Source organism: Oreochromis aureus, linkage group 11, assembly GCF_013358895.1.
Source record: "Oreochromis aureus strain Israel breed Guangdong linkage group 11, ZZ_aureus, whole genome shotgun sequence".
NCBI classification, from domain to species: Eukaryota; Metazoa; Chordata; class Actinopteri; order Cichliformes; family Cichlidae; genus Oreochromis; species Oreochromis aureus.
This window is the reverse complement of record NC_052952.1, coordinates 9,837,901-9,862,634: the sequence shown is the minus strand read 5'-3', so window position 1 is coordinate 9,862,634 and position 24,734 is coordinate 9,837,901. Positions and strand designations below refer to the sequence as shown.

The following is a 24,734-nucleotide window of genomic DNA, read 5'->3' as shown; positions in this document are numbered from 1 at the left end:
AGTTGATGCCTGGTTACAGCAGAGATGTGTTAGACAACTCATTTAGTACACATTCAAGTCCTCTGATGTCACCTCCACTTTTATCTAGCAACTTTTTTTGCTCATTACTTTACAATGTAACACCCCTGTGTCAGATGTTATTGGGATTCAGTTCTGCATAAATGAAACTGAACTGAACTGAAGGTGGAGGGCAGATGTAACTCATTTGGCACGAATGTTTCACCTTGTTATTACTGCAGACTGTGTCTTATTCATGTTGTTTTTGTTTGTTTGGTCACTTCCCTGTTCTGCTCAGGCTAAATGAAACTTTTTGGTCCGTTAAACTGAGCCTGTGGTGTATAGAATCTGTAACAGTTTACTTTCCTTCACACATTTTTTCACGAGCTTCCATGTTTGCAAAAACACACAAAAATATAGCATAGAATGGTTTCAGATCTCCTTTGTACAAAACTTGCACATTGCCTTAGTGTCATTCACATTTCTACCTACTTCCACATTCTCATGTCTTATATTCTTCTTCTTCAGTTGTACCATGGTACGGTTCCTCATATTTGTCATTACTTGGCACTGGGGTTGATTCAAATCAGGCATCCTTTCATCTCTTATCCTGTTTATTAAAACAATAAATGATAATGCAAATCTTGAATTTACATTAAATGAAGGTCATAAAATGGATTGTCATATTGGAAAAATACATTGTTCATTCTGAGAATATATTTGCAGTGAGCATGTCGTTCTATTTCTCATTGTTACTACAATGAGAAAATCTGCAGTGAAAGTGAAAATTAAATCTGGATTTCTTCTTTTTTGTGTTCCTCATTATCAGACTGCTGACTTTAAGACTGTTAGTTAATCCCTGCACATCTAAAGAGATCACATCAATAAAAAAAACAAAAAAGGACCCTTGAAGTGTAATTCCTGACTTCACCTGATTTAAAACGACATCACTGAGATATCACCATGACAGGTAAAGATCTTTTAACAGTAATACAAATTTTTTCTATATGAAGTTGAACATTTTTCAGAGTTCTTAAAAATACATGTTTATAATGTGTTACGTTGTAGGCCAGGGGCAGGGGCGTAATTTCCAGGGGGGTTAGGGGGGTTATGACCTCCCCAATAATCAGACCCAACCAATATAACCAGGGGTTATATAAAATTTCTTTACTCATTTCAGGTATTACCAGCAAAATAGTTACACGTTTAATCATCTGTGAATTAACCCAGATTTATTTATTTATTTATTTATTTAGACAGAGATCTTTTATCAGTTTACACTTTAGTAACACAATTTATTCAGCGGAAAGGTCGATATTTCTTTTGTTACCAGTGCAGAAACGTACACAAGGTAAGTTAAAGTTTTTATTTTTTTCTGTGGCAAAACTGAGTTCCAAGTGAAGTGATTCACGTATACCTAAATTATTATTATTTTTTACATACCCAGTTGGCCTCTATGATTTTGTTTTGAATTATATATGTTCATTATTATTAATGTAGCTGTCTCAGAAAAAATGAAGCGTTTGCTTTCATAGGTTGCTACCTACGTGTAGAAAACTGAATATTCCACAGCACCTAGGCCAGGGATCTTCAACCTGCGGCTCTAAAGCCACATGTGGCTCTCCGGCCCCTCCACTGTGGCTCTTATAAGACCAAGTAAGTAATTTTTTATTATAAAGACAACAAGAAAGGGTTCTGTTAACAGTTTTTTTTTTATATGAAATATCTGCATTGACTATTCACTGAATGTACAAGGCTTTTAAAAGTGATTTAATGTTTCTTAGCTTCAAATCTGTTTACTGTAATTTTCAAGTTGGTTGCCCATCTTTCCTAATTTTCAATTATTATGGAAAGGACTCACTTAGCTGGCTTCATTTTAACAAATACTTTTTTCCGTTATAAAGCTTTGATGATTAGTTTTCTTATAAAATCTAAAAATAAACATTTTTATCTACATTTCCATAGCTTACACGTCTGTGAAGGTTCTCAGTCATCCAGGTCATCGTAGTCAAAGGAGTTTGCAAAGAAAAGCGTCTGGACTTCTTTAAGTTGCTTGAAGACGTTTCACCTCTCATCCGAGAAGCTTCTTCAGTTCTAAGGTCAAATGGCCGAGAGTCCCAGATTTAAACCCAGTGGGAGTAACCCCCCAAGGAGGGACAAAGGACCCCCTGGTGATCCTCTAATCACATGCGCCAAGGTGATTAGCGCAACTTTAACTTTATGTGCAAAACTGAACTTACTGATAACACACACTAGCCATTTGAACACATGTAACTGTAATGAACCAAATAAAACAGAAAAATGCAGGCAGCACTCATTAATAATAATAATAATAATACATTTTATTTAAAAATAGCACCTTTCAAAGCACCCAAGGACACTGTACAATGAATAAAAACACAAAAACTGGAAATATACACAGAAATAAGAATAACAGATAAAAGTTACAGAGGTTTAGGCATAAGCAATTTTAAACAGATGAGTTTTGAGAGTGGACTTAAAAAGAGAGAATGAACTAATATTTCTGAGGTCAGGGGGTAAGGAATTCCAAAGCTGAGGGGCAGAGCAACTAAAAGCCCTGCCCCCCATTGTACTCAATTACACTGTGTATAACACAGCATGGGGTTGTATTTTTTTCTTTTCAGATGCTCCTGTCACTCCATTTGCCAGGTCATCATAGCACTCCCACACACCTGGAGCTCTCCTGCAGTATGCAGTGTAATGGCCCAAACCACCAGTGGTCATCTTTCCATGGAAAGCAATTAATGCCCTCAAAGTGAATGACTTTCCTTGGAGAACCAGGTTGGAGGGAAATTCATTCAGTGGAAATTCTGTTTGGTTTGCAAGGTCAGTATCAATCCACACAATATCTCCAATGTTGTAGCTGTGAGTAATTGTCCCTGCACAGAGCTCATTTCCTGTGGTGCTGTCTTCTGTTTTGAATTCTGATGGACACAGAGATGGATTGGAGAGTGGCCTGAGGCAGGTAGACTCAGGTAGGCCGAGTCCTGCTTCCACAGCAGTGCCAAGATGAGCCATACCAGACTCTCTGAGGACAGAGATAGCAGGAGAAACAAATGGCACTTCCCTTGTCATCCCTTTGCTGAGGTAGCAGTGCTGTGAAGAGCAGTGTTTGGTAAAATAAACACTTGAGATGTTCCTCATTGTCTTAGCAATTACAGCGGAGATATTGCACTGAGCATCGATTTGGATCGCACCAGACCTCAACGAGACAGCTTCAAACATTACACTAAGCAGCTCTGCTCTCCTCCTGTAGGTTTGTTGGGTCACACCATCTGTGGCAATGGCTTTCACCAGCTGCAGGACTGGGTTTTCACTGTCCTTCAGAACAGCGTTTTGAAATGTTGAGCTGTCACAGAAGGCACAACATAAGCACTGAAAAAATGCATCAAATGCACAGGTATTGAGCACAGAGATTGTTGATTCCCCTAATCTAATAGGCTGATGGAGGTTTCAATTTTTTAATAATCCCACCTTCACTCTTTTGGCCCCAAAAGTTTCATCTGCATGGAGCCATTCAGTACATGAAGAGAGGTAAGAAGTTCTCTTCCTTTTTTTGGGTGGAACAGCCAGGCCCCTCCAGTTCTCAACTGCATCCCCATCAGCCGGAAGAATGTTTGTGGCAGCATCAGATCCCACAAACGGGTGAGCATCCATTTTTATTTTGTCTTCTGCACCGTGAGTCATCATGGATCCAGAATTGGCATCTATGACTTTCAGTGATCCCACTGTTGCCTCATCTTTGACCTTTTCTTTTGCAGAACAAATCCGCATATTTCCCTCGATGAAGGAAAGATGACGAGCAATGAAGCGATCGACTCGAACAGGCAAGTTTTCATGTTTGAAAAGGCCATGTTTTATGTTTTTGAACTCAGCTTCAACAGTGGCTGAACTTGCTGTGATGCTTTGGAGGAGAGGGACCATTATTCCTGTCCAGAGTGGCAAGTAACTTGCGAGTCTTATTATATGAGGAATAATCTCAGGGAGAAAGTGAATATTATCTCTATCCCCGTTTGCTGCAGCAAGTGACCTGCTCTCCTCACATATTTCTATTACCCACTGTCGTAGGTCAGTCTGGATCTCATCAACTGAATCCACTCTCTCACTTTCCTCTGTCTGTTCATCTGGAATGATGATGGAGTCTTGAGCAATTTGGGCTTTCAGGTATTTCTTGCACCTTTCTGAAGGAAGAGGGGCTCCAGAACTGTCATCACCTTCTGCCTCACTTAGGGCCACAACAGTGATAGCATGTAGGAGCTGTTTTGCATGGTCCAAGCATTGTGACTGAAGAAGTTTTGCTAATGACCTGACAAAGAAATCTTTAACACGATGTGTTTTCTTCTTCAGGCAGTCCCACTGGCATATCATCTTGATGCAGTGCGCAACATCAACCCTGATAAAACAAGGGGGGAGTTTGGCAGACTGGGTTCCAAGAAGGACATGAAAGCATTCATTAAGGTAGGACTTCAGATCAGGATGAGGAGTGAAAGCCTTGACCAGAGCTCCCAGAATTGCCAGAGAAAAGTCACTCACAGCTTCCTTTGGCACAGGTGCACCTGCACGAATCCATTCTGTCAACCAGTTTGCGATGGCATTAACATCATGTTTCTCTGACAGCATTTGCACCACTGGGACACTGGGGCAATTGTTTTCTGTCAGAATACCTTGATAAAGGAAGATATGGCCAGATTTGCCATTTGGTCTCAGCAGTTTTTTCACAACTGAACCGGTTGCATCAAAACACACAGTTGGGGGAGATTTTTTTGACAATGTCTTGTAAACATGCATCTGTGTTTGACTCCAGTAGTGACAGAAAAACCTGTCCAGTCCAATATCTCGGATGCTACCACTGTAAGGAACACTATATTTTAACAATTGCAGAGATGCAATGGGGTCCTTATCTCCTAATTCCAAGACTTTTCTCTCTTGTTTGGCTTTTCGCAGAGTGGCCAAATTTGGAAGGTGGCTTGGCTCAGGATCTCCAACATCCATCAGATCTGCTGCCTTCGCTGACCTCCATACAGCCGGTTCCATTCTGCCCTCACACAGCTCTTTAGCAATCTGTTCACGCAGGTTTCCAGACATGAACCGCTTGGAGTGGCCAGTGTGCAGGGAGAGATCTGTATTTCTCATGAAACACTGGAGCACCATTGGAGTATTAATTGCTGGCTGTCTGTCACATGACATTTCTAACTGGCCATGACACTCCTTACAGTCGCCTCTGATGTCCAGATAATTATTGTTGACAGCTGGATGGACCTTTGCTCTTCGGAACACAAGTGTACATGTATTTTTGATCTTCTTCCATATAAGATCATTGATGATATGAGTCCAAGTGCCAGGTTTCAAAATTGTGTATTCTCTTTTTTGGGTAGGAGAAAACTTGTCATTGTATTCAACCTTTTCAGGAATAAATTTAACCCAGTCCTCAAAAGGGACTTCTAGTTCAAAAGCTTGACAGTTTTCTTGTCCAGGAGAAATGCAATGTGAATCTAACTCTCCTTCACTATTACTTTCCTGATCACTGATTTCCAAAGCTGACCAGATGTTGTGTCTATTTAGCTTCACAAAAGTGTACAGGGCCTTTGCTGACATCTTGTCTTCTAGCTGCTGACTCAGCTCTTTCCAGACTGATGCAGCTGGAGTGGCTATTTTGCCATTTTGGACTATGGCCTCTTTTGAATTGCAAAGAATTGCAAAAATGGAAACCTTGTCTACAGATGGCTTTCGAGGCATCTAAATTAAAAAAAAAAAACCCACTATGATTATGATGGAGCAAAACATGATTTGACCTATATATACAGCCAGGAGCAACCCCTCCCCCAAGTTCTCCACCAATCTACACTTTCATATTTTGTGGAATTATTGTTTTTAAGATGGAGCTATTGAATTTGTGAGTTTATTAAATTGAGTCTGAGTGTTTAACCCATTAACATGTACTGTACAGCACTTTAGTCCCGTGTACTACGTGTTTTTAAAGTGCTTTAGAAACTTTTTTCTTGGATTTGCAAATTTGCAATTGCTGTATTTTTGAAAATGTTTAACATTAAAAAAAAATCCCTTTGATCCAGACAGTAAGCTATATCACGTATTAACTCAGTAACTAAAACCTCAGTATTTTAAATGTAAGCTTACCTTGTTCAGAAATCAGATGTAACACGCTGTTCTAAGAATCCTTCAGACACAGTAATGCCAAATAATAGTTTTTTCTGCCAGAAAATGTGTATTTGATGCAAAAGACTGCTAGCTTGTTCGTTTCTCAAAAAGTGTTCATGGGAGTGTAAAATATTCAAATGTAGTTTTCAATAAAGTTTTTTTAATCCACTCTAAAAAAAAAATTAAATACTCAAGCATTTGCATCGTAGTTTTATGAACGAAAAGTGATTGAAGTAAAGAAATTGAAGTAAAAAAAAAAAATGGACTCATTACAAATTTAGCTGATTAAATACAATAAGAGGGGTTTTTTTTAACAGAACTTTATTGAACAAGTGAACACACAAAGCAAAAGGTCATTTGAAAAAGACATTTTTCAGCAGTAACACCATAACAGAATATGTCATATCATAGCAGCACAAACGCTAATTTTACCTGCACAAATCAGCACAAACGTAGCACTAAAAAGGTAGACCATTTTGGCCGGTTTTGGAGCAGTCTGGGGGGATGGTGACATCATCAGCAAATAATATAACTTTTAATATCTCGGAAACCGTAGCAGCACAAACGCTCATTTTACCTGCACAAATCTGCACAAACGTAGCACTAAAAAAGTAGACCATTTTGGTTTGTTTTGGAGCAGTCTGGGGGGATGGTGACCTTTGAATGACCTATAAAATAAAGTTTAATATCTCAAAACTGTAGCAGCACAAACGCTCATTTTACCTGCACAAATCTGCACAAACGTAGCACTAAAAAAGTAGACCATTTTGGTTTGTTTTGGAGCAGTCTGGGGCGATGGTGACCTTTGAATGACCTATAAAATAAAGTTTAATATCTCAAAAACCGTAGCAGCACAAACGCTCATTTTACCTGCACAAATCTGCACAAACGTAGCACTAACAGCTCCGCCTATTTGTCTTTACGTTTCAAGTGGGTGGGGGGTCAGCTTAAACTGCTTCTCAGGAGGGGTCGTGCTGACACCTGCTGCTCTCTGGCAGAAAGCACCATGCCCTACCGGGTTTTAAATGCACTTTAGAACAGCATGCAGCAACACCACACATGAGCGGACGAAGAGAGGTATGGGGTCTTCACACCCCCATTCTCTGTTCGCCATCAGGGCAGGGGGCCGGGAGGAGGAGTTGGTCTGGTTGGGGTCTGGGATGTTGCACCTCCCTGCTGCTGCAGGACAGTGTTGCCAATTTAGCGACTTTGTCGCTATATTTAGCGAGTTTTCAGACCCCCTAGCGACTTTTTTTCGAAAAAAAGTCGCTAAAAAGACGTGAAAGCGCCAGACGCTTTTACTCTCAACAAGCAGTGGGTGCTGTAACGCAGTCAGTTCTTCTTTACTCTTTTACTCTTATGCTGTTTTGTGGATCACAAGGTTTAAAACTACTTATAAACACACACACACAAAGTAACTCCACCAGAGTGCCTATTTCGGTCACTTTTGCCGGTCCAAGCCCAGGTAAAGGAGCAGGGTTGGAATTGTGACATTAAAAAAAACAATAATTGCTAAAAGAAATGTAATTTGTAGTTCTAAATAAACTCTAAATGCATTTAGGACGTTTTTTACTCACTTTATGTCTCTTCCACGATGTTATTTCTCTCTCCAACAACATAGGTTACAATTATATTAGCATGACCAATTATGCAAATTAGGTGATGACGTCATTTAGCGACTTTTAGGACAACCAATAGCGATTTTCCTTACTGAGGAGTTGGCAACACTGCTGCAGGACCGCTTGTCTCCACCCCAGGGCAAAGGGCAACATCTCCAGGGTCTGGGGGCGGGTTGCACCTCTGGGGGTGATGGTACCTGGACCTGGGGGTATAGAGTATGTTTGGGGAGTGTGAGTGTGCATACAGTGTTCAGTTCTGTTTGTCTCCACGTTGGGAGAGTGCTGAGTATTTGTATATGTGTGCATGAGGGTGGGAATGAATGTTTCAATTGGGCCCTTTTTTTGTCACATACAATGTCACACGTACACGTTACATGAAGTGAAATTGGACCCCTTCTGACCATACATACATATACTGCACAAACATCACACTGGGGACAACTCGGAGAGTTAGGATGATTAGGAAATGAAAAAAATACACAACACCAGGGACAAGACGAGGAAAAAAAGAACTCTACTCAAACTAAGCTTCTATGGGAGAGCAGTTTGAAAACAGCAAAAAAAAAAAAAAAAAAAAAAAACCCAGCACAGAAGCACATGAATCTTCACACCTTACAAAAACACATGACTTGCAACTGGGAGGGGGTAATCAGTTGTGGAGTTAACCGATATAGACAACATCCATCCGGTCCTGCAGCCACTTTTCCAGCGCTGGATCCAGATCTGCCTGACTGCTTCGGGTGGGAGCATGCATCGAAGGCGTTTGGAAGGGTGTCTGTGTCAGTGTGCATGTGTATGTTTACGTGTGTGTGTGCCATGTTCAACTGAGAAAGACTGCCCTTTCACCCAGGTAAGCGAAAGTCAACAGTTTCCAGCCGACGCAGGTGGCCTTGAAGGATGTGAGGAGAGAGTCAAAACACAGTCCCGTTATCAGGGAGAATTTTGTTGTTTCAGCCAGCCTCGGCCTTGGGGCCTTCCAGCTCTTGATGGGGGTAGCCGCATGTGAGAAATTATGGTTGTTTGGGTTAGTGCGAATACACTGCATTCCAATTTTACAGCTGATCTAATGTCTGTCACAGGTCACTAGGTCTGTCAATTTCCCGTTGAAGAGCCATGAGCTTCTCAAAGGCACAGTCTGAGTACTCACGGCCTTTCCTATCACCAGCTCTGATCAGCAAGGACCCTGTTTTCATGGTTCTGAATAGGTATACATCTTTGATGTCCTCAATCGACAGTCCTGCCAGGCACATGAAACGCCAGTTCCACCATCCATCGTGTATCTGGCAGGAAACGTTCCTGCAGGAAAATTGGGCTCTCCCGAGCCCAGGCTTCTCGTCGAGAAGAGCGTGGCAATTAAGTTAAGGGACCAGTTGGGATCCATTATTCTTTAGTTTTTTAGAGAACAAGACTGAGAAACTCTCTGAGGGTTAGAATTAGAAACTAGATAAGGAAATGAGAAGCCAAGCAGGAAAGATAAGGTGAGGGACAGGAAGAAAGATGCCTCCGTCAAGAGCCAAACGAGTCTGCTCGTGTCTCTGTGTGCCTGTTTGTCTATGTCTATGTGTCAGGTCGGGTCTTAGACTCCACCTCTCTGGAAACATCTCTGCCTCCCCCCAAGTAGGGAGGCTTATCTCCCCCCACTATATACCCTGCTGGTGGCTGATGCCCTCAACCGTTGATGCATTGGTGGTTCTCGGTGTCTGGGACTGGGCGCTCAGGTATGTACTGGCTCACTCCCGGTGGCTGTTTGGTGGAGTATGGCACCTGTGGCTTGGTCGGGCCCCTTTTGGGGGGACGGGAGCTCTTGGACCTCGGGCCTCTGGGCCCGGTCCACCCTGGTGCGGCTGGCTGCCGGCAGAGCCTGCAGGCACATCACCACAGCCCCCCTGTAGATTCTGCACCGTGGCTGCTGGGTGACCCCACGTCTGGGGCTCTCCTCAACTCTTTCCAGGTGGGTGGCACGGCTGCCCCTCCGGTGGTCCACCTTGGGCTCTCGGACTCATGGGGTCCTCTAGATGTCTTGGGCCTGGATCTCCTCCATGCCTGCTTCATGTCCTGGGTGTGGGGAGCCCCCCACACCCAGTATCAGATAATTAAATGGATAAACCTTTTGAACACAAGCGTGCTCACGCACACACTGGGGGCACACATGTGTACACATGGGTGTTTATAGACACACAACATATATTCCTTGGCTGTTGCCTCAAAGTGAGGCTGGGTGAGTTGTTGGTCTTGCGTGCCACACAGTAACATTAAATATTTATTATTCACTGTTATTTATATTGATCTAGGTTGTTTCAGTGGTCTAAAATAAATAAATAAATAAATAAATGAATAATAATAATAAAGATCAGTCAAGTGGACCATGGCAAAGCCATAATGGTCCACTTGACCATTATGGTTTTTGAGCTTACATGGAGGCAAATGTAAGCTCAAAAACACTCAGCTTTATTGCTGGATTGCAGACAAAACAGAAAACTAGCTAAACTGAGAAGGCAAAAAACTAAACAGGCAGGCAAGCTGGCAGACGGAACACACAGTGTAGAATGATGGACAACGGTTCCACGAGCAGAGGAAGATGCAGACACTATATACAAGAGGTGAACAGGACCAAGAGGAAACAGCTGGGAGACACAGCTGACACTGATTACACAGAAAAGAGGAGGAGCACACAAAACTGAATACACTGACATAAGACACAGACCTTCAAAGTAAAACAGGAAACTCAACACACACGCAGAGGCACAGACTCAGAACTGACTGAACAGGAACAGAGGGAGTACAGAACCAAAACCTAAAAACTAGCAAATCCTAACAGAATACATAACCAGAATAAATACCAACATAAGTCATCAGACTCAGGACCATGACACAGTTTTACAGAGAATCACTAATACAATACAGTGGCTTGCAAAAGTATTCGGAACTTTTCCACATTTTGTCACATTACAGCCACAAACATGAATCAATTTTATTGGAATTCCAGGTGAAAGACCAATACAAAGTGGTGTACACGTGAGAAGTGGAACGAAAATCATACATGATTCCAAACATTTTTACAAATAAATAACTGCAAAGTGAGGTGTGCGTAATTATTCAGCCCCTGAGTCAATACTTTGTAGAACCACCTTTTGCTGCAATTACAGCTGCCAGTCTTTTAGGGTATGTCTCTACCAGCTTTGCACATCTAGAGACTGAAATTCTTGCCCATTCTTCTTTGCAAAACAGCTCCAGCTCAGTCAGATTAGATGGACAGCGTTTGTGAACAGCAGTTTTCAGATCTTGCCACAGATTCTCGATTGGATTTAGATCTGGACTTTGACTGGGCCATTCTAACACATGGATATGTTTAGTTTTAAACCATTCCATTGTTGCCCTGGCTTTATGTTTAGGGTTGTTGTCCTGCTGGAAGGTGAACCTCCGCCCCAGTCTCAAGTCTTTTGCAGACTCCAAGAGGTTTTCTTCCAAGATTGCCCTGTATTTGGCTCCATCCATCTTCCCATCAACTCTGACCAGCTTCCTGTCCCTGCTGAAGAGAAGCACCCCAGAGCATGATGCTGCCACCACCATATTTGACAGTGGGGATGGTGTGTTCAGAGTGATGTGCAGTGTTAGTTTTCCGCCACACATAGCGTTTTGCATTTTGGCCAAAAGTTCTATTTTGGTCTCATCTGACCAGAGCACCTTCTTCCACATGTTTGCTGTGTCCCCCACATGGCTTGTGGCAAACTGCAAATGGGACTTCTTATGGTTTTCTGTTAACAATGGCTTTCTTCTTGCCACTCTTCCATAAAGGCCAACTTTGTGCAGTGCACGACTAATAGTTGTCCTATGGACAGATTCCCCACCTGAGCTGTAGATCTCTGCAGCTCGTCCAGAGTCACCATGGGCCTCTTGGCTGCATTTCTGATCAGCGCTCTCCTTGTTCGGCCTGTGAGTTTAGGTGGACGGCCTTGTCTTGGTAGGTTTACAGTTGTGCCATACTCCTTCCATTTCTGAATGATCGCTTGAACAGTGCTCCGTGGGATGTTCAAGGCTTTAAATATCTGCTTTAAATTTCTCAATAACTTTATCCCTGACCTGTCTGGTGTGTTCTTTGGACTTCATGGTGTTGTTGCTCCCAATATTCTCTTAGACAACCTCTGAGGCCGTCACAGAGCAGCTGTATTTCTACGGACATTACATGAGTAGATAAGCTACACCAGCTTAAGACCACTGGATACCACTCGTGTCAGATAAGAACAAGAAAATGAGGACACAGTTTGCATTCAGACGACTGAAGATTGGAAAATGTCAACAGTTCATATTAATCTCAATTTCTGCTCCCAAGCTTCAATGGTAGAGTCAGAATGGTGCATCACCCTTTGCATCTCTTCATGATCACAGTGTTCCCATCTTCTGATGGTTGCTTCCAGCAGGATAACACACCATGTCACAGAGTCCAAACATCTGAAAGTGTTTTTTAAAATCAGACAATGAGTTCACTTTTCTCAAATGGTCTCCACAGTCACCACAGTTTTAATCCAACTGAAGTACTTGGGGATGTGGTAGGGTCTTCAGAATGTGCAGCCAACAAATTTACGGCAACCATGTGATACTATCACATCAACATGAACCAGTATCTCTAAGGAATGTTTTTTGCAGCACGTTTAATCAATACTGTGTAGAATTAGGGTAGTTCTGAAGAAAAAAGTGGGTCCAAACCAGACTTCACCTGGTTTGAAGAGACATCACTGAGATATCACCATGATGAAAAAAGGAGCATTGCGTTGTGTTTGATGAGAGCCTTTATTAGTCCTAGAGATGGGAAATTCACATTGTTGCAGGAGCAAAGTAGACAAGGCAGGAATAAATAAACATGTGCAGTATACTTAGGAGCCATACTATGCAACTATAGATACACTACACAAGGTAGAAGAAATATAATTTAGATACAAATATATGTACATATATGTGTAAGTTACAATACTACTACTTGTAGCATCTAACAATCTTTCATAGTACAGTGGTCTGATGTTAATAGCAACAGGTACTGAATATTGCAAAAATATGTACAGACCCCAGTGTGTGCTCATGTGATGTGTTTCGACATGTGTGCATTCACTGCTGTTGTACATTTTAGAGACTGACAGAAGCTGGAAGGAAAGACCTCCGAAATCTCTCCTTGGCATGCCGTGGGTGCAGCAGCCTGCCACTGAAAAAGCTGCTCAGTGCTGTCAGGGCAACCCTGGTGTATTGGATGTGTGCGTGTGTCTGTCTCCACATATGTGGTCTTCTACAGAGACCATGTTGTAGAGTCTGACAGCAGCTGGGAGGAAATACCTGTGAAATCTCTCTGTCCCACATCGTGGGTGCCACAGCCTGCCACTGAAGGAGCTGTTCAGTGCTGACAGAGTCTCCTGCATGGGGTGGAAGATGTTGTCCAACAGGGATGACAGCTTAGCCACCATTCTCCTGCCCCTCACCACCTCCACTGGGTCCAGGGGGCATCCTAGAACAGAGCTGGCCCTCCAGACCAGCCTGTTCAGTTACTTTTGTCCCCAGCAGACTTGGAAGAAACACCACTGAGATATCACCATGTCAGGTAAATAACTTTGGAAAGTAATGCAGAATTTAGTATTTTTAAAACTGAACATTTCTCAGAACTCAAATATATTTTTATACTGTGTAACCGCCATCCACATGAGAGCTGTTATGAATTGGCTGTGCAGCAGGCAGAAGAGGACCCAAACGCAGACCCACAGAGATGGGACTTAGAACTCAAAGAGCAACTTTATTAGCTGAAAATGGAAAAGAATACAAACTATACTGGGAATTTATAAGAACTACACACACAGGGAAATTCACAACCATTAGGGAGATCATGACACAGGACAGAGGGAGACGCTGACATAAATTCACAGAAGAATAACGAAGGAGGTGGGAACACACGGGGAACACAGCTGACATGAAATAACATGACGCCACAGGGGAAGCAAAATTAGACACACCAAAGAGGGAAACAAGAGACCTTCACAATAAAACGGGAAACGGAGAAACATGACACTGGAGTGGAGGAAAGGCAGATGAGAGGGAAATGACAGGCTGGGAAAATATGGAATGAAACATAATAATAATAATAATTTGTATAGATGTTGTATTTTTCTTCCTCTGGGCACTACATAACATTCATCCATCCATTCGCTTCTGCTTATCCTTTTCAGGGTCGTGGGGGGCGCTGGAGCCTATCCCAGCTGTCATAGGGCGAGAGGCGGGGTACACCCTGGTAACATTTCCCTTTTTTCCTGAAGTTCCTTCAGGTAAGAGAAATAATCCTCATTGATGAATCCTGGGAGGAAAATATATGGCATTTGATTTGACACATACTAGTGTTCTTCACCTGTGTCTTAACTTCAATATGTGTCTGTACAGCTTTGAACTCTGTGAATTTAGAGTGGGATTGTGGCGGGGCGTGGCCTGCGGTGCCGTGCAGGGAAGGCGGACGCACCTGCACGGCATCTGCAATCACGCCCCGCCGACTTAAATATTGTAATGGGTCCTGTGTTTGTGGTTGTTGTGATCATGTTGAGCGGGCAGTGGGAGAGCTGCAGCTCTGTGTGCGTTGTGAACAGCAACCGTGTGAGTCAATAAAGGATGCAAAGCATGTTAATGTCACCGGGTCTGCCGTGGTCATTTACAGGGATATATTTGTTTTTAACCTTAAAATTTTAGATGAGCTGCTATCTGCTTCACAGAACAAACCTTTTGGTCCATTAACCTGCTGTTTATAGAATCTGTAACAGTTTGTTTTCTTCACGCATTTTCTTCATGAGCTTCCATGTTTGCAAAAAACACTAAAAAGAGCTTACAATGGTTTCACATCTCCTTTGTGCAAAACTTGCACATTGCCTTACTGTCATTCACGTTTCTACCTACTTCCACATTTTCATGTCTTCTACTCTTCTTCTTCAGCTGTACTAAGTTACAGTTCCTCGTATTTGTCTTTAATTGGCACTGGGGTAAGTGAAAATGAAATCTGCATTTCTTCTTTTTTGTGTTCCTCATTATCAGACTGCTGACTTTAAGACTGATAGTTAATCCCTGCACACCTAAAGAGATCACATCAATAAAGCACGAAAAAAGAAGCCTTGAAGTGTAATTCCTGACTTCACCTGATTTAAAACAACATCACTGAGATATCACCATGTCAGGTAAAAAATCTTTTAACTGTAATACAAAATCGTATATATATGTAAAGTTGAACATTTTTCAGAATTCTTAAAAATACATGTTCATAATGTGTTATGTCCAAGGCTGTACATAGTCATGTAGGAATTTAAATCCAAATGCTGTAATTTAAATTACATTACAATAAATAAATAAGTAAATAAATTATATTACAAATGCTTAATATTTGTATTTTTATAGTTTGCCTGGATATTTGTGTTTGAATATTGATTTAATTGTCACTAGCAATGTTACATGTACATGCAGTGAAATAGGACCCCTTCCGACCGTACATACATTGCACAAACATCACGTTGGTAAGACAGGTGAGAAAGAGGTAGGATGGTAAGAAAAACAATGAAATACAAAAAAACATGAGGGAAGAGAAGGGAAAAATGAACTCCACTCAGACAGAGCTCCGAATGGGAAAATAGTTTGAGAACAGTAAAAAAACCCACACCTCTCCACAATAAAGCACATGAATCTTCACACCTTACAACATAAAAAAACATGTGACTTATAGTATGGGAGACAACCGATGTAGACAACAGCCATCCGGTCTTGCAGCTGAATCCTGGCGCTGGGCACAGAGCGCCTGACTGCATCAGGTGGAAGTAAGCTTCGAAGGCGTTTTGGGGGGGGGGTATATCTGTGTCTGACTACATGTGTGTGTGTGTGTGTGTGTGTGTGTGTGTATCCTGTATCCAACTGGAGAGAGAGAGTGCCCTTTCACCTAGTTTTAAGCAAGAGTCAATAAGTCAACAATCCCCAAGCCGACGCAGGTGACCTTCAGGAAGTAGGAGGATCGAGCAGAGAGTCATACACTGTCTTGTAATCTGGGAGAATCTGGGAGCCCTGTAGCTTTCAGCTGGTGATGGGAGGCCGCATGAAGATAGTGGTTGTTTGGGTTTGGTTTAGGGCGAAAAACTGCATTCCAATTCTGCAGTTGATCTAATGTCCATTTCTGGTTCCCAGGTCTATCGATTTCCCATTGCAGAGTTGCGAGCTTCTCCATGATTTTATCCATATTGCGTTCAGTAAGCACAGTCTGAGTACTCGTGACTACCCACCTCATCAATCATGCTAGCTGGCCTTATGGGATTTTGAGTAGCTGTAACCACTTTCCTTAGCTGCCGATAAGCCAGGGCAGGGCCATCTCCAATCCGCAAGAACCTCGTTATCATAGTTCCGGATAGATAGATGTCCTCAACATCCTCCATTGAGAGTGTTGCCAGTCACATGACCTGCCACTGTTCCAATAAAAATGGTTGAAGCCGTATTATTAAATGTAGCCTAAAATTCTACTAACCTCTACCAGGACCATGGGTCTACACTAATACACTACAGCTGTTTTAATATAGTATTCATTTTTCGCTGCCTGTAATGAAAAATAAAAGAATAAACAATAAATAAATAATAAAGACTCTCTCTTTCTCTCTTAGCAGGATATAATGACACAGAAGACTATTACAGCAATTACGGCAATTACAGTGATTATGATTATGGAGACTATGCTCCAGTCAACTCCACCGATGTACAGGAATTCAGCCAAGTGTTTCTTGCCATTCTCTACAGTTTGGTTTTCATCCTGGGATTTATAGGTAGGTGTATCTTCTTGTATGTATATTGTTGGGATTGTATTGTATTTACACATTGCAGGAACCTGCTGTCCCTTATGGGAACAGTAAGGACTTTTCAGCGATGTGCAGGTGTGTTTATGCACAAAACAACAACATGACACTGACAGAGAGAAAGAGACAGAATGTTATTTTACCTAATATTTATTTATGTATATTCTAGGTAACAGTGTAACAGGTACACCTGTCGTGTCTTTTCTCACAAAGGTAATGGACTAGTGGTGTATGTCGTGGTGAAGCATCGCAATCAGAGCAACCTGACAGACATCTGCCTCTTCAACCTGGCTCTCTCTGACCTCCTCTTCGTCTTCACGCTGCCTTTCTACTCTCACTATGCCAGGGTTGGCCAGTGGACTTTTGGAGACTTCATGTGCCGTTTAGTCTCCGGCTCTCACCAGACTGGCTTCTTCAGCAGCATCTTCTTCATGGTTGTCATGACGCTGGACCACTACATGATCGTCATGCACGCTCACAGGGTCGCATGTTATCGCACAATGAGGGCAGCCATCATTCTGACCGTGCTCATTTGGATGCTGAGCTTGTTTGTCTCTCTGCCAGATTTTATCTTCACACAGGAAATAAAGGAAGAGTCTCAGAAGATTAGATGTAACTATCCCGAGGAGAGCAAAATCTGGGAGCGTTACAACCTGTTTACCACAAATGTGCTGGGTCTCGTGATTCCCTTGCTGGTGATGGTCCCCACACTGATGAGCATGAGGACCGCAAAGAAGCACCGCATCGTCAAGCTGATCATCTGTATAGTGGTTGCATTTTTCTTGCTCTGGACTCCATATAACATTTCCCGTTTCTTGAAGTTTCTTCAGGAAAAAGGCAAAATCCCACGTAATGACACCTGGGATAAAAATTTAAGGCTGTCAGTGGTAGTAACTGAGGCCTTTGCTTACACTCACTGCTGCCTGAATCCCATCATATACGCTTTTGTGAGAGAGAAGTTTGTGGAAATAGCCTTGCAGCTGCTGAAATAGTTTGTGCCAGGTTACAGCAGCTCATTCAGGAGAAGTAAGGGTCGCATTTTAACCCTTTAAAACCGGTCGGAGCGGGCACGCTCTGTTTTGCGTAACTATTTTTAAATCCCGGTAGCACCGCAACCACGTGAGCTAGCGCAATAATTTTTTTTGCATATGAAACCGGAGGAGTTGTACTTACATCTTATGCCATCAGCTTGTCCTAGGTCACAGTTTCCTTCTACATATAGCTTTGCAAAAACTGCATAAAAAGCGCTTGCAGCAACAAAAACATAATATTCCAGAAACACGCTTTGCCGATCCGATCAGCTGTTCATAACACTTCCTAGGTTGGAATAGATGTCAGCCCAAACTTTCGCATGTCCGCCATGACCTGCCCGAAACCGGAAGTGACGCCATTTTCGCGGAAATGTAGTTGTTTTTTTTTTTGTTTGTTTTTTTTTTAACCATCAGGGCCTCATGAGCCTGTACTGGTGTTTTTAAAAGTTATCTTTGAGTTTATGACTTTCTGTGTCATTTCTGGGATGCTTTGGACTCATATTGCACTGCTGGAAATAGTTTATTTTGATGCATATGCTGCTTTTTTGCAAATTTGCACTATAATATTTATTTTCGTTTTTCCTGCACTATATAAAAATTGGTGTATTTCAAAAGTAAAACTATGAAGACACTCAAAATAAATTTCCTGTGGTGGGAAACTATTTTGTGCAACTTTTTTGTATTTACAGTTTTGAGGGATAAGCCTCTTACATTTCTCTAACTAGAAATATATGTTAAAAAAACAAAAACGATTTTCAATTTTTTTGTAGTTTATTGCACTTTTTGGCAATTTATGTAGTTACTATGGACTTAATGCATACATATTATTAAAATTTGGGCTATAATGGTTGTATTGATGTATAGCAACTAGAGATGGACCGATCGATATTACGTATCAGTATCGGTCCGATACTGACGTAAATTACTGGATCGGATATCGGAGAGAAATAAAAAATATAATCCGATCCATTAAATATCAAAAAAGCACCTCACAAAACTTGCCACACGGCTCATAACCGTAGCACGTGATAGAGCGGCTGTGTGTATTTGTAGCCTCGCTACCAAACCAGCATTTCATCTCCGAGGAAGTTATCCCAGAGAGAAGTAAAGCAAGTGTGTAAGTTCATCTCTGAATGTTTGTAAAGCATTCCCATGATAAGCTTAACACCCGATATATGGAGCGACTGCCTCTTCTCTCCCCCTCCCTCTCCTGCCGCTACTTCAATCATTAAACTGATTAATAATCAGCTGATCGGCTTTTCTGTCGTGAGTCCATCTCTCTTCTTTGTTTTTGGCCCACTTTGCACCAGAAAGAGGAAACCAGCGGCTGAACAACAGCAGCACGTTTAACCTTGATAAGCTGTTGTTAGAATTTATTTAATATTACTTTCTAGACCAGGATCCTTTTTCTACGTAGCTGACGGCTGGTAACTGTGCAGGGGCGGATCTAGCAAAGTTTAGCCAGGGGGGCCGATAGGGCATGAACAGGGAAAAGGGGGCACAAAGACATATTTTTCTTTCTTATTCTCATTTAAAATGTCGAGCTTTTAATAAATAATTATCTGAATCTTACACCCAAAGTTTTAATCTGATGTAAAATGTATAGAAGTCCATTACTGTATATAGTAACTGTTAAGTTTAATATACCCTAGTAAGCTATAGTACTTTTTCCTTTGGGAAGGTACCATCTGTGCAGTCTGCAATTCTTTTGAAGAAAGATGTTGAATCTATTTAATTATTCTTGAAAAATAGTTTATTTCTGTGCATTTTTTTCCACACTGCATCAAATTAAAGTTGATTACGTCAACAGGTGGAGGGTGGGTGGTTCCCTATTTTCTTTTGCTGGGAGTTTGCAACCCTATTAGTTAGGTTGCTTAATATTTCTGCTAAGTACTCTTTAAAATACCAGAATAGGGAGTATGGAGTAGGTTTAAGTTTATTAGATTGATCAGTGTTGCTGAACTATGAAATATTTTGGGTGCAGTGTATTTTTTAAATACAGGTATAACAGAATAGCTTTAGTGTTGTTGTTTATTTAAACTTGAGTATGAACTTATACAAAATGCAGCAAGATATTAAAAAAACAGTTTTATTGATTAAAAAACACACTATATCGGATTGATATCGGTATCGGCAGATATCCAAATTTATGATATCGGTATCGGTATCGGACATAAAAAAGTGGTATCGTGCCATCTCTAATAGCAACTTGAAATGCTCCCAAAAATGGCACTACAGCATGTAAAAATATAATATAAGCTCTGGCGGACTTGGTTCTACGGTAGGTCTTAAAGGGTTAAAACAGATTTTTTTGGCTTTTGGGTTTGCTTTTTATGTTCACTTGGCCAGGTGCAATACTAGTCAGGCAATGTGCAATCCCTGTGTGAACTGGGGTGCACATCATATAGAAATTGTCAGCGTCGTGGTGTGGATGTACAAGTCTGTCTTTGTATGGACCTGCCATGTTCTGTTTTTGGGGCAAATAAAATGCAGGTAAGGATTAAAACCGCAGAATTAATGGTTACTGGTGCTGGAAATGCTACCGCTTGATACAGTGTTTTGATGTTGCTGCCACTCGTACCTACAATGCAACACGCAAAAGTCGGGTGGCCTCTCGATCTCTATAGACAATGACAAGACAAAGAACTGAAGGAAAATAAGGACTTAAATATACAGACAGATGAGGATAATGATTGGAGACAGCTGAACATAATGAAACAGGAAATGGAACATGTGGAAAATAAACAGTGAACATGAACTGAAAACGCTAGGTCTCCGACCCAGGAACCCTGACAGAAATTAAGCCTTGCATAGGTGCTTATGGTCAATTGATTTGCTGTGTGTAAGATAAGATAAGATAGAATTTCTTAGTTCCACACGTGGAAATTTTTTTTTTGTCACGGCAGAGAGTACAAGTTAAGAGCAGTAAAATTTAAGAAATATACAATAGAATACGATAACATAAAATAGAATAACATACTATACAAAATAGAATAAGGGACTATATACAATAGAATAAAGTACTATACAAAATATAAAGTGCTTCAAGAAACTGGTCTGACGTCAGGTCATGTCCTGCCTGCACCCACACTCGACCCAGATCAACTGACGCCATTGCCACAACGCTCCACACCACCATCTCTCACCTTGATCAACAGGGGCATTACGCCAGGCTGCTCTTTGTTGACTTTAGCTCTGCTTTTAATATGATGCTCCTGGACAGACTAATAGTTAAACTGCCGGATATCGGAGTTCCTTCTACCATCTGCGGCTGGATCAGAGACTTCCTGTCAGACCGTGTACAGAGAGTTAGAGTGGGGTCTCATCTTTCCTCAGCCCTCAGCCTTAACACCGGCTAGTAGTCCTCTACTCTACACTCTGTACACACATGACTGTGTTAGTTCCCACCCAGACAACGCAGTTATTAAGTTTGCAGATGACACCATTGTGGTGGGGCTCATCTCTGGGGGAGACGAGACGGCGTACAGAGCTGAGGTTTAGAGGCTGTCAGATTGGTGTAGACAACAACCTGGACCTCAATAGCACCAAGAGAAAAGAGCTGGTAGTCGACTTTAGAAGGAGGAAGTCTGAGCTGCAGCCTGTCAGCATCAATGGGGAGTGTGTGGAAAGGGTGTCCAGTGTTAAGGTCCTGGGTGTGATCTCGGTGATCACTATATAAAATTAACCTGTTAGGACTGGTGGCTGCTTTATAGAATCTCAAGTATCTCACTATGTGATGCTCTTCCTCATTCTGCTCAGACTGAATTACTTTTGCTGCTCCGTTAGACTGAATCTGCTTTTTATATTCCCTCGTCATCTCTTTGTGTATTTAATCCCTTTGTTTTCCACTGTGTGTTGCTGGGTTGTCTCCATATCATTCCCTGCACTTCCCATGTAACAGGTTTCCAAGTTTAATGTTCCACGTTCCAAATCTCAGGTATCTGGTTTCTATATTCTGGTTTTTTAAGTTTTTTCCAATGTAGGTTTTGCTAGTTTAGTCACTGTCACCTTTTGCTTTTTTTCTATTCTGCTCACCGTAATAAAGGTTTACCCTCAGTTCAAGTCTGTCATCAGTGTCTGCGTTTGGGTCCACACTCTCTCCACTCCACACGGTCTGCCGCACAGGGCACGTCACATTCACCATCATAAAATGGCAGCATGATATAGGGGACCATTAGTGGAGGTGGATTTCATCAATATTTAGAATATTCAGGGAAAGTTGATCAAGTTAAGCTTTCTAATTACTGATAAACTGTTGTTAATATAGATTAGTATTATAGATTTTTTTTAAGAAGAAATATATTTGAGAAAACAAACAAACTCTTTATCTGAAAACATTTTTCAGTGTCGCTTTTCTTGACTCAAATCAACACAAAAAGCTACAAAGCACAAAAAAACTATACCAACTCCTTCATCTCGGGACCTTGTCAAACTAAATTAATCTTTTTATAAACAGAAGAAAGACATGATAAGTCCTTCAAGGGTAAAAATTAAATGGTTTTGCCACTACATCAAAAATTACCTGGGAATAATAGTTCAGTAATCCAAAAATGTTTTTTCCATTTATAATTCAAATACTTTGAAATTTCATATTTTCATGTATAGTATGTTAATAAACATTTCAATGGATACAAGTAACAACTGTTGCTAAACTGAACAGATTGTGTCAGCAAATACCAGTGTAAACGTTTTCATGCAAAGAAAAAGTATACACTTACTCCTCATATCAATAAACATGTCCCTTTCAACTGCACATTAACGCAAAATTCTATTAAGCCAATTACGCGGCAGCAACTCAGAGCATTTAGGCATGCAGACATGGTCAAGTTCACCTGCTAAAGTTCAAAGTGAGCGTCATAATGTAAAGGAATCTTGATTTAAGGGACGTTTAACTTGATGTGATTATTTGTGCCAGAGGCCCTGGTCTGAATGTTTCAGAAACTGCTTCCTGGGAGGGGCCGTGCTGACACCTGCTGCTTTCTGGCAGAAAGCACCATGCCCTACCAGGTTTTAAATGCACTTTAAAACAGCGCGCAGCAACTCCACATATGAGCGGGCGGAGAAAGGTATGGGGTCTTCACATCCCTGCTCTCTGTTTGCCATCGGGATCGGTGGGGCCGGGAGGAGAAGTTGGTCGTCTGGTTGGGGTCTGGGAAGCTGCACCTCCCTGCTGCTGCAGGACCGAGGGCGGTCTGCTTGTCTCCACCCCAGGCCAAAGGGCAACATCTCCAGGGTCTGGGGGGGATTGCCCCTCTGGGGGTGGTGGTACCTGGACCTGGGGGTATAGAGTATGTTTGGGGAGTGTGAGTGTGCATACAATGTTCATTTCTGTTTGTCTCCACGTTGGGAGAGCGCTGAGTATATGTGTGCATGAAGGTGGGAATAAATCTTTCAATTGGCCCCTTTTTTGTCACATACAATGTCACACGTACACGTTACATGGAGTAAAATTGGACCCCTTCCGACCATACATACATATACTGCACAAACATCACACTGGGGAAGACAACTCAGAGAGTTAGGATGATTAGGAAAAGCAATGAAAAAAAATACACAACGGGAGGAAAAAAAGAACTCTACTCAAACTGAGCTCCCAATGGGAGAGCAGTTTGAGAAAAGGAAAAAAAAACACCTCAGCACAGAAGCGCATTAATTTTCACACCTTACAAAAAAAAAATAAAAATGTGTACGTGTGTGTGTCCATGTTCAACTGTGAGAGAGTGCTCTTTCACCCAGGTAAGCAAAAGTCAACAGTCTCCAGCCGACGCAGGTGGCCTTGAAGGATGTGAGTCAAAACACAGTCCCGTTATCAGGGACAATTGTGTTGTTTCAGCCAGCCTTGGGATTGGGACCTTCCAGCTCATGATGGGGTAGCCGCATTTGAGAAATGATGGTTGTTTGGGTTAGTGTGAGGAGGAGTTATAGGAGCACACAAAACTGAATACACTGACATAAGACACAGACCTTCAAAGTAAAACAGGAAACTCAACACACATGCAGAGACACAGACTCAGAACTGACTGGACAGGAACAGAGGGAGTACAAAACCAAAACCTAAAAACTACCAAATCCTAACAGAATACATAACCAGAATAAATAAGAACATAAGATAATATTAACAAACACAAAACACTGAGTCATCAGATTCAGGACCATGACACAGTTTTACAGAGAATCACTAATACATTATTTCGTGATCTGGATGAAAATGGTCAGTCATCTTTGACCTAATATGATTGCAACAGTAACTAAAATAATAACTTGTTCCACCAAAATATATAGAAAGACATCTCTGAATGTAAAACATGCTTTGAGTAGATAAGCTACACCAGCTTAAGACCACTGGATGCCACTCCTGTCAGATAAGAACAAGAAAATGAGGACGCAGTTTGCACCACATAATTTGGACGACTGAAGATTGGAAAATGTCATCAGTTCATATTATTCTCAATTTCTGCTCCCAAACTTGCATGGTAGAGTCAGAATTTGGCAGAATGGTGCATCTCCCTGTGCATCTCTTCATGATCACAGTGTTCCGATCTTCTGATGGTTGCTTCCAGCAGGATAACACACCATGTCACAGAGTCCAGACATCCGAAAGTGTTTTTTAATCTGACAAATGAGCTCCACAGTCACCACAGTCTTAATCCATTTGAAGAGCTTTGGGATGTGGTAGGATGTTCTGAATGTGCAGCCAACAAATTTACGGCAACCGTGTGATACTATCACATCAACATGAACCAGTATCTCTAAGGAATGTTTTTAGCAGCACGTTTAATCAATGCTGTGTAGAATTAGGGTAGTTCTGAAGACAAAAGTGGGTCCAAACCAGTACGTGCAAGACAAACTACTAAAGTGTCTCATGAGTGTAGAATCGATGATGTGCACTGATGTACAACTGTGAGGGCAAGAAGAGAAAGAAACGATAATAATAGTAGCGAAAATGATAATAATAAACTCTCTCATACGTTATGTAAAAACCAGCAGTCATTTTGTAAAGGTGTGAATTTTTGTCACCATATGCTGTGTTGTTCTTTGAAGTATTTGTCATGATCTCACTTAAGCACATGCAG

At 41.6% G+C, this 24,734-nt stretch overlaps 1 protein-coding gene across 1 annotated transcript; it reads left to right on the top strand.

Moving 5' to 3' along the window:
* Positions 1-14,036: 14,036 nt before the first annotated feature.
* Positions 14,037-17,626, top strand: LOC116322606 (C-C chemokine receptor type 2-like). The gene is made up of 4 exons (XM_039619180.1): positions 14,037-14,092; positions 14,844-14,983; positions 16,442-16,600; positions 16,844-17,626. The coding sequence occupies exons 2-4, from the start codon at positions 14,977-14,979 to the stop codon at positions 17,620-17,622; spliced, it is 945 nt and encodes a 314-aa protein (XP_039475114.1). The 5' UTR covers positions 14,037-14,092; positions 14,844-14,976; the 3' UTR covers positions 17,623-17,626.
* Positions 17,627-24,734: the final 7,108 nt, after the last annotated feature.

Coding starts and splice junctions, on each gene's coding strand:
- LOC116322606 (XM_039619180.1), top strand. Junction 16,601..16,843: donor TTTCATCCTGGGATTTATAG/GTAGGTGTATCT, acceptor TTTCTCACAAAG/GTAATGGACTAGTGGTGTAT.